At 39.4% G+C, this 12,912-nt stretch overlaps 1 protein-coding gene across 1 annotated transcript in view; it reads right to left on the reverse strand.

Annotated features, from left to right (window-relative positions):
• Positions 1 to 9,105: 9,105 nt before the first annotated feature.
• ascc3 (activating signal cointegrator 1 complex subunit 3) overlaps positions 9,106 to 12,912 on the reverse strand; it is a 252,888-nt gene continuing 249,081 nt past the window's right edge. The window contains exon 42 of the mRNA XM_049583116.1: positions 9,106 to 11,942. Within this exon, the coding sequence (XP_049439073.1) occupies positions 11,795 to 11,942 (148 nt within the window). The 3' untranslated portion in view covers positions 9,106 to 11,794. The remainder of the gene's footprint in view (positions 11,943 to 12,912) is intronic.

Below are 12,912 nucleotides of genomic sequence, written 5' to 3' on the forward strand. Positions count from 1 at the left end.
AAAAATCCCCCAGAGTTCGTTCACTCTCTTCTGGGAGACAAAAGTATGCAGATCTTCTTTTAAAATAATGTTATTTTAAATGTTTATTGGCTATCAACAAAAATACATATTTAGCAAAGATTGTTTTACAGCCATTTAGCAATCTGAGGGATTCTTTCATTCGGCAGCACACATAGACTGACATAACATGATGTGGCGATGGTAAGCCTACTGCTGCAGAGCTTCCTCATATTTTAGTGAGAGTTTGGCACATTAAGTGTAAATTGCAGGCTATTCATGTGGAAGCAGAGGCACCTTTAACCTGTGCAAAAAATAGAAAATGCCGAGCATAGTTAAACATGGTGTGTTTAGTAGTGTCGCTGGTGTTACTGTTTTATTTAGTAGGCTATGTAGCATATTTATGGCCCATATGACACATAGGCTACACTTAGCTGTACGTCCTCTGCATCTGAAATAAAGCACAAATTGTTTTCAAACGTGTTGTTAATGAAAAGTCTGATGGATTTATCCTATGTAACTAATCATTTGTTCGTTGTAGGGACTGTTCGTTACTTATGGGGGGCGGGGGGTGTGGTTTTTTTTTGCTTAGAGGCATATAAATTTAAATGGTTGAATTTTGTATTTATTTTACCACAGATTTTTAAAGATAACATGCCTTCCAAACCTGTGCATGTTTTCTGCAAAAAAATGCCAAAATACACCATTTATCACAGCCAGGAACTATAAAAACAGAAACTATTGTTTGATTTCCAAATTTCTGATAATCTTTGGACACATCATGTGTGAGGAACGCTTCCCTCAGGGAAGAAAAAAAAAAAGAAAAAAAAAAAGAAAAAAAAAGAAATATATATATATATATTTATATATATAAATTGAGCATAGGCCTATAGGCTAATAGTATCATTTCATTTCAATCACTTTATCCTATATCTCATTTAAAATTTTGCCAAAAATAAAACATTGCGTGAACTAACCAGTGTGAGCGCAAGAATGAAAAAAAAAAACAAGGCTTTGTTTAAACTCCAGAATTTCATCCTCAACTTTTAACTTTAAAATTGGAACATCAAAGGGTGAGTTTTAAAAATCCAATAACTAATTTATGATGGAGGGAGGGTCATACATTTTCCGCCAATCTCTCAGGAGGCTCAAGGGAAAATATTTGCTGCTTTGGGTAGGGTAAAAATCACACCCCAGCCACCCCCCTCCTCTGATAAGTAAAGAACAGTCCCTCATTAGACTGGAAAATAAAAATGTAAGACTAAAGCACAAGGCACGAATTTTTCATGATGTTCTGCACAGAGAAGTAAGCAAAGATTCATTTTCAATTCTTTGTAATAATTTTTGAATCATATATTAGGCCTAATAAAACATAGAATATGGCCCATAATGTCTTGTGTCCACAATGGAAACAAATGCAGATCTAATTCTCAGCCCTTCTGATGAACTAGGCTGTATACCAGCACAATATTAAACAATACAGGCCAACAAGTTGACTACTTCATATTAGCAGAAATGCCATAAGGCTTCACATGGTGTTTAGAGAAGCCCTGTCTGACTCCGTCTGCATCTGCAACCTCAGCTTATCACTAACACCGAGATGTTTCTGTGTAGGTATGGGTGATTTAACACACGTGTTGGTGGCTTCATACAATGCTTTCTCCAACTCGACTTTTATACAGCAACCTATCTGTATTAATGTGATCATAAGGAATTATGAATGCATTATAATTCCCAGTGTCATCATTATTCACCATATCATCGGTAGTGTTAAATAGTTTTCATGCTGTTTGGAAAGCTGACATTCTGGGCTGTTGTCCTTTTCCAACCCATGAACATGAGGATGATGATGGTGGTGGAGCGGGCACACGCCGTCATGGCTCTCTCTCCCTGTCTGACTGCGGCCGCTGGGTAATGGGATCCAGCCTGCGGTGAGGAAATCATCCGGGGTGCCGGAGGCGCACGAAATGGTTGACGCTGGTTTAACCTTCGCTTCAACTCCAAATGTACTGGTAATTAGACTGCGACTGTGGAAAATATGACGATCCAAAATACTCCATGTGATTAAGTCTCCGTGCAGTCAGGAAGGACTTCAGCCCAGATATCACAACAGGATGATAATATAGCCTATTGTTAGAAGACCAAGGCTTCACTGCTATTTATTAATATTATAGAAAAAGACATAATCTAACACATGTTCCGGTACAGAATGGTATATTAGTAGCCTACATATTACTGATATGCAAAAGTTACACTGTGTGGAGCTTAAATACTTTCTAATTAATTCTTGATAACACCCAGAAAGTTCCGTTTGGGCCGCTGATTTAACATAACAGCTGACATGCTTGAATTTTCTTGAACAGATAATGCAACAGAACATATAAGTATTGTTATACATCGTTATGCTATGATTATTCCAGGTTCTTAAATGTGTGAATTTCCTTCTCTGGATCTTGCATTAGAGTAAATATTTTTGGCTTTTGACTGGACGAAAGACATTTAATTTTATTGCAAAATAATTAGCAGATTAATCCTAAATGAAAATAATCATCAGCTGCAGCCCTAGACACAGCCCAACACATTTGTTTAAGAATATACATCACGTAGGTAAGTATAATATAAATCATAAAAGGTCCTAATTTTGACACAGGGCCTCTTTACAGAACATGGCATTGGAATAAGGTAAAAACACACAGCAGGACTGGTGAGGATTTATTGTGTTTTAAATGCTGTTTAAATACATTAACTAAATTTGCAGTCGGTGAAACTGCCACAGAGGTATTGCCTCTGGGCCTCTAAGGCTCAGAAGGGCAGCTGTCTGCTTAGTGAACCAGCTTTGGGCCCCAAAATCAAGAGGCCCCTAAAGCTTTAGTCTTCTTATGTGTAACAGGTTTGTTGCTCACTGAACATTTATTTGGAAATATGCACCACTAAGACACGTCATCTGACATGAAGTGGGTCTTGCTGTACTACCTCGCCTTAAAGTCTCATCCCGCAGAGGATCCCTGCAGCATGTTCCAGTCTGAAGATCTTCATTATTTTAGTTTTGTGTTAATACGTTACATATTCCTGAGTTGATTTGTCTTTAATCATATTGCGACGCAGCAAACCTGGAGTCATGTAGGCTATTTCAGCCTGGAAAACTGAACACACTGCACAGAGAGTGAGAGGGATTGGCGGTTTACGCTGGCGACTGTATTTTGGTCAGATGTAGTTTCAACAACATGTAAGCAGGGTAAATCAGCAAGTGGAATTTGGGTTTTGGTACATTTTTTTTCAACCCAGCAACACAGAAGATCTATACAATCAGTAATATAGGCTACAATCAATAAAAATTCAGTATCCGACCTTCTGTTCAGATTTCTTTGGGTTACGTTCACACAAGGAAACCAATCAGGAATTACATTTCTGCTGCTGAGGGGCATAGCCTGGATTCTTCAAATACTACAAATTCAGATTCTCTCCAGTGCAACTCATCCCACACAGAAATCTCTGACTAACCATCTGTATATAGTGACTTGGTTTAGCAAAACAAAACAACAAAACGAATCCTATAAGCTACTATAAGGGGCTGCTGTACCGGCACTTCTGAGTTGACGCGTCTGTCTTCCGTGGCCTATCTAATGAATGAGACTGAGGAACGTCCATGCAATTATCAAAGATATATTCCTTATCTTCCATTTAAATTGCATGTGGCCCACACTTACATACATACCAATAACTTGTGTGCAGATCAAACAAATCACGCATTTAACACCAATACCATGACTATGATGACAGATATGACGTTCAAAAACTGTTGGCTTCTACCGGTTAGCAGCCACACACCTGTGCAATCACCTCTTCTTCTACTTATACTTTTCCTGCACCCAACAGTACAGAATGACACCAGAGCGCCCCCAACGGTGGCCACAGGTAAGTACATCAAATGAACATGAACAGCAAAATGGCTGTAACACCATCAAAAAACACGTTGTCTGGGAAAGAAAAAACAAAACAAAAAAACAACAAAAAACAATTAGACAATTAATTATCATCCTTTGTTTTGGGTAAATGCCATCTCCCACATGCTGTTTCAAACCCTTCAACACACTGCCTCATGTGACTGTGGTGAAAAAAACTACATCCCTTAATTGTGTCATAGTTTGGCTTACAACGGTAAAACATATTTGGTCCAAAAAAACAAAAAAAAACAAAAAACATAACAAAACAGATTATGTCTCAAAGATCCAACAATGTGTGAATAATCGTAGAATATAAACTCCTCAGGTCAACAAACCTCCAAAATTCCCACCAGTATTGCAGGGGACGTGACCTCTGTGTCCTTTTGTTGCTATCTGCTGCTAATCTGATTTGGAGGGATCTTTGGAATTTTCCGGTTACTCCAAGCCCTTATTCCAGCCCAAGCTCAGTTATCTTGTTTTTTTGGGGTTTTTTTTTGTTTGTTTGTTTTTACAGTTTGAACCTAGTGGAGACAGTGATTCAGCTTTTCTCTTAAGTTTATTAATGAGAGCCAACATGAGAACTGGATTAGGGCCCAGCTTTTTAAATGTAAACAGGCAAATCAAATGTGATACAGTCAAACACTCAGTCCTTGGTTAATTCCAATTTGGCTTCAGTCTGCCATAATCTGCATGCAGTTTAAAACATCAAATCAAATGCACAGACAGTCAACACAGGCAGCGACTACCTATTTCTGTTGGCTTCTGTTTGATTATCAGGACTTCTACATAATTTTTTTTTAAATTCAAATTTAGTGATGACTTTACTTGTGTCAATGCAGGTAATTCTTAAAGATACAGATCCTGTAGGCATAGCCGACTTCAGCCCAAAGGTGTAATAGAATTGATACTGTATCACAGATACTGTACCATGGTGGCTGAGCCATTACCATTTAATTATAATTTTCCTTACACCATTCCTGGATGTTTCTTGCACTATAATGTTAGCTTGTTAAAAACTACCCATCATCCTGTAGAGAGGGAAAGTTCCTCCCCTTCCGGTGAACCTCCATGGCAGTGGCAACCCAGAAATTTTTCATAGGGGTGGCCAGATTCTCTTATGGTGCTGAAGTGTATGGGCTAGTTGAAAAACAATGTCTATATGTAGAGTTACTACTTACTCTTTACTTTGTTTTCTTATTTTACAGTTAGTATTTCTAATTACTAATTATCTGATGTGCTGACTGACTGTACTGATGTACAGTTAACATTTTGAGTTCCACAACAGTCCTGTTTTAATTTGTTATGTATCTTTATGTATTAGGCGATTCATTGTTCTTCAAACAGGCTGGTTGTCCTTTTCCTTAAAAAGAAAAATATGCAGCTTTAATTTGAAGGAGTACATTGATTACAAGGAACAAGACATTTACTGGGAACAAGCCTTCTCAAGTTTAGGGGAGACTCATTGGTACCCACAGAACCCTTTTTCATTTAGATATATTGAAGTCAGAATTCAAGGGACCCCTGTGAAAATTGCAATGCAGGTTATTTCCACTGCAAAATTTAACCTAACATTGAAGCATTATTTATTCCCTTTCGAGTCAAAATGCCAACATGGTTGGCACCAATGAATGCCTTAGGTTATCTAGATAGTTTCACAAGATAACATCTTACCTATTGTCATGCTAGTTTGAAAGAGCGTGCCACAGCCTCTTACAGACAGTAGCATAAGCCTACAACTCATTTTCACCACAGGGTGGTGACTGATCTGAAAGAACTGCCAGTTTCTTGACTTGAAAAACTATGTTTTATGTAGTTCATGACACAATTCAACCAGGATCAAAAATGATTTTTCTTGATATTGACTACTATACATATTGTTTCCAAATGAAGGTCCTGTGGACAGTGGAAAAGGGACTTTGCCTTTTTATTAGTGCTTAGCCCAGTAATATTTTGTTCATATTGAAGACTCTGCTGCTACCACTGAACGTGCTGGTGACAACGTTCATTGCCAACAGGCCTTTTTCACACAAGACTTGTTGACATGACACAGTAGCAGAAGCACAGGTGTAAAATCTAATGAATGGTGGCTGAATTCCATTAAGCTGCTCCAGTTTCAGGCTCCTGGTTCTGTGCATGCTGGCTCACTGTCACACTCACTGTCATGGCTTACTGGGACACTTGAATAGAACAAAGCCATCCATAATGTTATTAGTAACACCTGTGCTTTTCCTGCTATGACCAGTCAAAATGTCTGCTCTGAAGAAAGGCCTTCACAGGAAGCAGTGTGGCCATTATGTATTGAGGCAGATGTAAGGGTGTGGTGACAGGGTGGTACTGTAGATGGGTGTGTAGGACATCTGACTTAAGTGCCAGAGACTGAAGTCTGGATTTTGTCTCAGGCCTAAAATAACTTGTTTTTCTTTTCAGCCATAACCATGATCTCTCCTTGATTCTAACCAAGTGTTGCAGTTGCCTAACTTTAACCACAGTTTATGAACGGTACACAGTATAACCAGTATTTTGTTGGAATCACAATGGTCAGTTTTAAACTAGTATCACTGCCTCACAGTTGTTTGCCTCTGCAAACCAGTCAAGTAAGTTTCCATGTCTGTCCAGACTCAAATGTAGCCAGGACAGTACACAATACTTAAAATATGGATGTTGCTGCAAAGAAGCTACATATTCTAAAACATGGGTGCTTCACACATTTTCAACCCAGCAGCACAGAAGGTCTATACAATCAGTAGTATACAATCAATAAAAAAATCTGTATCTGACCCTCTGTCCCTGAGTTATGGTGTTGAATGGTGGCCAGAAAAGTGTTTTTGCAGAGCATCATAATATCACAGTGAAGTTGACCTCTGACCATTTGGATATAAAATTTTATCACTTCATTCTTTTATCCTGTGAGACATTTGTGTGAAATTTTGTCATAATTAGCGTATACGTTATAGACTTATGGCAAAAATGTTTTTGAGAGGCTATAGCGACCTTCACATTTGATCTTTGACCATCAAAATCAGTTACCCTTAAGTCCAAGTGGATGTTTATGCCAAATGAAAGGAAATTCCCTAAAGGCATTCTTGAGATGTCATACTCACAAGTGTGAGACAGGCGCAAGGTTACAGTGACCTTAACCTTTGACCTCCAAAATTCACACAGTTCATGTTTGGTAACACGTGGATGTCAATGCCAAATTTGAAGAAATACCCACAAGGTGTTTTTGAGATATCATGTTTAAAAGAATGAGAAGAACAGGGTCACAGTGACCTTGATCTTGGACCTTTGACTACCCATATCTAACTGGTTCATCCTTGAGTCCAAATGGACATTTGTGCCGAATTTAAAGAAATGGCCTTAATGCGTTTTTGAGATATCACATTCATGAGAATGTTTCGCTATCGTCAGTGTGGAGTCATAAATAGAATCAAAAGTGACACAGCAGAGCAAGAGATTTTCTCTTTCTCATTCCACATTTCCCTCTTGAAACCTGGCGCCTACATGAACCACAATGCACCTTGACCGGTGATGGTTTGGTCAGTTTTTCAGGTGTGTTATGCTAGTAAAGCTACAGCCGATGCTGACTCAAGTGACATCACTTGAAGACATTCATCAGACTCTGCCCAGCTGGAGTCCAAGGCTTTATACAACACTTTTCTGTAACACACATCGATTAGGAACACTTGTGGAGTTTCCCTTTAACCATACTGATGTTGGCATGCATGAATATTGTAGAAATAAATACATTAAAAAACATGTTGTCACTAAACATAATCCAAGAGGTTACAGAATGGATGAACATAATCTGCCCCTGTGTTGACATGACTATGATCTGCATATTTATTAACAGTGTATGAAATGACACTTCTGAGAGGAGGAGATTTTTAACCTTACTTCTGATTCTAAATCAGTTAACACACCAAACCCATTCTTTTTTGTATATTGTGTCACGACAACTCCAGGCTTCTTGCAGCACTTGACCCTCACACTAAACCTTTTATTAGAACATGTTTTGCGCTGAGGTGGTGTTTCTGTTTGAATTATCTAATGCTGAGCCATTTACTGCTCACTGCCTCATCATACATTTACCCCTGGCTGTTTTCCCATAAGGTGATTGTTTTAAGTTGATTTAGCTTTATGCACAGGGCTGAAACACTGAATATGGTGAACATTTATTGATTATATTGGTGTATTTTCTGTCAGAAAAATATTTCTTATTGAGGGATGCTTTGTGGACCTTCTACTCAGTCAATGACAGAGTAACACGTGACTTGTTAACATGACTCTCTAGTAGCCAGCGTCACATATTGGATGTTGACTGGAATTGATTTTTTTTTTTGAGTCAATGCTGAAGAGCTCAGTTGTAGCCTTAAACTACAGTGACATACAGATGGTGAATATTCCACTGGCATAAACTCTGTTCCACTTCACGTCTGTAGCCTTCGATGGACGTGGTCTTTTAAGGTCTAAAAACTAGACAGCTGAAGCTGTAACCACTCCCCAAATTAGAAAAGGCTACACAAACTTCAACACAGCACTGTTTCTGACACTTCACAACCATAAGCTGTTGGGTCATCCAACAGTGTCTGGAACCTCATATCCAGTGGCAGAGTTAGAAGAAAGGGTAGAGTTGGTTTGGGTTATGCTCTTGCTGGTTCAGTTTGGTGTATGAGCTTAAACCAATTGGATTTTATGCAAAACCAACCCGGTCTCACATTGAAGTCATCAAATACCAGTGCTTAGGCAGTGACTTTCGGTATCAGACACCAACGAAAAAGAAGTTCTTTCACGTCGGCGTGACATGCAGCTGGTTGCTGTTATTGTGTAACGGCAACCAGCGGCATCAGGGGAATACGTGGCCAGACAACAGTGTAAGTTAAGGTGCCGAAAGTCCAAGTAGGGTGGGTGGGAAAGTTGCTGGATAGGTCCTACAACCACTGACTTTCACCCAGGAGGTGTTCGGTTCTTGTGTGATTGTAAGGCCAAACCCGGTTCAGTTTTTCTCAACCCAACCATGTGTGTGTTTGTGTTGGCTAAATGTAACCACGTGCATTTGTTGTTGAAGGAAGAAAAAAATGTCAATTCGCAGTGTTGTAGCAACACTGTACGTTTATTTTGAAAGACACTGTATACAAATTGTACATTTTCTGTGAAAACGTAAGTGTATTTTGAAAACTGACAATGCATGTAACAGGCTGAGGGTGACACAGCATCCCAGAACCTCATCAACCAATGTATCCAGGGAACTTTGCACGTCATATCTTGATGTGGAAATGTCGATATGTGAAGAGGTTGGAGTGAGAATGTGTTGGCAAACGGCTGAACTGGCATTTGTCATTATTACACGTTCTGGTAAATTAAAAAATAGCCTACATTAGAGACCTGCGCTGATGACATCATGGTGCAAAATCCAGCAATCTGAAAACATGATTATTAACATTATTATGTTTGTTTACAGAAGGACTAACAGAGCCACTAGTGTCTGACAGGCTCTGAGCCGAGCACCTGCAACATGGAGGAGATCAAATTCAGTAGAAGAGGGAAGGGAGACAAGCACCATGCTGCGTTTGTTTACAAGACTGGTAAAGTATTTCTTGGGGTGATAGTCTATCAAGAAAACTAAAACTGCACCAACGTGGCAACATTTTGGATTTGAAGCCGATGAAAGAGGTGTCTTAACTGGCTGCTGACTTTTGGTGGACACCATGTTTCTATTCATTGCTGATGCTCACTTTGAAAGTGCCGCAGTGTATGAGGAACAGCTGATTCATGAAGTTGAAATGAGGAATAATCTATGTGACACCTTCTTATTTCACTACAGACACCAAAATAAGGTGGCAGCTAGAACACCAGAAAGCGGAAAGTTTCTGGCAAATGACCATCACTAATAACAACCTACTTGCTGCTGGCTATATTGTATATCAATTCCAATAAATATCACAATAAAAAACTTGTGTTTTGTTTAAAAAATATAAACGTAGGAAGACAGTGAAGGACAGGAAGTGCTCACCCATCATTTAAGTGGTTAGGTCTACAGTCTGATCTTGAGCGCACAGCTGATAGCTACTTGGTTTGTTTACATGATGTGACAGAAGTGCATATTTAGTGGTTTTCACGTGGACAGAGTGCTCCAATGTTCCATGATGTAGCAGCTGAATCAAATGCGACTAAATCTTGTGATAAAATTCTGTCTACTGGTCCAACCCAGTGTCTGACTTAATATCAAACCCGTCTAAAAAATGTTTAGACCGGCCCAACCCTTCAAATGGAGGTTCAAGACATATACCCGGCCAATTGCCCGCTTTATACAACCATTGGCTGGGGGTGAACATACAGGAGTAAAAGTGGACAAGGTCTGAACTTCCGTTTTAAGCACTACTTCCGCCAGTTTTTGTGCATACAACCAAGTGAAACACCATCGGTGCCTGTGAGGAGAGGCTGTCTGAATGTGTGTGCTGTTATTTCCATCTGCACAATTCATCATGTTGAGACTGCAAAGACAAACACACACAGAGGTCTCAAAGAGAGATCTAGGAGGCACTGTGTGTACTGTAGCAGGGTATGAAGGTATTTTTTTTTTCTTTTGATGTGGTCAGATGACACATTGTGCGACCTAGTTCATCTAAAGCTTACTGAGGCCTTTAGTCACACTCAGTACGTTTACATGCACAGTGAAGTAGAGCTACAGTTATAGCTCGACTAGGCAATTTAATTGGACTTGTGTCCTTGTCCCAGTATACAAGCACAGGAGGGCAATCGATTTATTGACCGAAGTATGTCTGACTCTGATAGGTGGTGATATGCCCCCTTTCAGTTTGTGAGTATTGGACCTTTTTCCAGTTGACCTATTACGTCACAGACCAAACAATCAGCAAACAAGTTAGCTACGGTTAGCTAGCAGCATCCCATCTGTGTACTTTAAAATATTGAACTCTTTCAGCTGACACAACATGAGCTGTGTCTCCTCCTCGCCTAGGCCAGTTTGGGCCCAACTGACTGTATACATGCAGGAGTAATCCAACTCCCAATCATGTGGGTGTGTTGGTAAAATTTCAGTTGTGCCAACATGTTTACATGTATTTATAAAGTCTGGTTTTAATTGAACTAACACAATAAATCAATTTTCTATAAGGTCATGTAAGTGCACTGACTGAGACAAGTGACCAGCATTCAAGGAATTTTTAGACACCAAGAACCTTTGGCAAAGGAAAGATTTATTTCAGGGCCACATGTGGAATGGGACAGCCTTGATACCCAAGAACAATGTATTTGGTCGAGAAAAACGGACCATGAGGGAGACACCTTCTGAAATGGGACATAACTGTTGTCCATCAGTGATGGTGTTGTGCAGCATTGGTCAAAGGATAAACACCTGCTGTGACATCACTGATTAAGGTGTGGCCACAGCATAAAACACTTGAAAGTTCCTGATGAAAATCAGTGTTAAATTAGTAAACTAAAAGTTCTCTTTGAAAGAATCACAAGATATTTTTCTATACCCTCCATTTCACACTGAAAAAAAAAAGAAATTCATAGAATAGGCACAAATGTATTTTTTTCTGCGCCAACAGTAGCTTCATTTAACCAGAATGCAATGCATTCACAATACAAGTTTTAAGCAAGAGGTGAAGTTCACTTAGAAATTACAAACTGAAGCAGAAGTAGGTAAGTTGGGCTGATACAAAGTGTGTAAAGCAAAATAGTAAATTTGAACTTGTCACCATAAAACAATCAATGACATCACTGATCATCACAGATCAGTGACACAACAGAAAAAGCCTTTAACACAGTCAGATGTGTTTCAGATTCATCCCACTCATGTGTTGATGACTGAGTTTTTCTGTCAGTGCTCCTCAGGTGAGGGACAGCTCAGTCACTGAGTCGGACACCTCTGTGTTGACCTGAGCAGCGATGCTGGGAGGTGTTACATTCAGGTGGATCTCGTACTGCTGGTCCAGACCCAGGTAGCTGTCACTCATCAGGTACAGTGTGTAGATACATCTGGAACCAGAAGGTACATGGATCAGCAATAAGAACACAAACATGGACACACAGGGCTTGTTGTGTATGTTTTCTGATAGCAATGGTCGTTTTCTTGAAATGCAGTTCTCTGTAGTTTGTGTTTGTTCCATGCAAAACTTTGATATCACATTTTTTAGCTTCTCCAGAGCTTCTGCACAGCATAAAATATTTGTTCCTTCTGTTTGGTTCAAGGATAACTCTGGTGATAATCTGCATTTTTCTTATTGTCAATAAATCCTATTTGACTAAGTCTCACATACATCATTCTGCTGCCCCAAATACTCACGACAGCACAGAAGAAAAAGGTTTGCTAAAAGCTACAGTGGAAGCTTTTTTAGTAACGGGGCTGGATATTGGTACTTGATACCTTTAAGTTATCAGCTGAAATAACCCAGTAGCAAGTAGTGTCAAAACTTCTCTCGTCAAGCAATACCTGCATCTATTCCCTTTTGTATCCAGATCTAGAGACAAATTAGTATGGTTTTACATGCAGCCAATCACCTCAAACTTTCTTCAATTTTAATGCAACATGTAATTGGCCCACTACCGCAGCAGCTACAACCGGTACAGTCTGTAGTGTGGTGAAGTGCGGTCTGTTTGGCAGAACTGGCAGTTCAGATTGCTGAGATGCCACGAAACCTTCGAAAGTATGGTGATACTACATACCTGTGGCATCTGGTGGTATTTTACTCAACTGAATGATTCCATTCACACGTAGCCTAAACAGATATCTGTATCTGTATGCAGAATCATTTTGGCTTTCTTTTGTTGTCCGTTTGTATTGTATTGACCCATCATGATTGAGCAGCAGGTAAATAGTCCATGTGGAGAGCAGAAGAGGCTGACGCATTGGCTGAATCACAGTCTCAGAACTATTCCCTGTCGACGAGTTAGCTTTATATTAGCTTTTTTTAAAGTGTATCTGCGTTCATATACAGATATCTGCTTT

Source organism: Epinephelus fuscoguttatus, linkage group LG8 (assembly GCF_011397635.1).
Source record: "Epinephelus fuscoguttatus linkage group LG8, E.fuscoguttatus.final_Chr_v1".
Taxonomy (NCBI): domain Eukaryota; kingdom Metazoa; phylum Chordata; class Actinopteri; order Perciformes; family Serranidae; genus Epinephelus; species Epinephelus fuscoguttatus.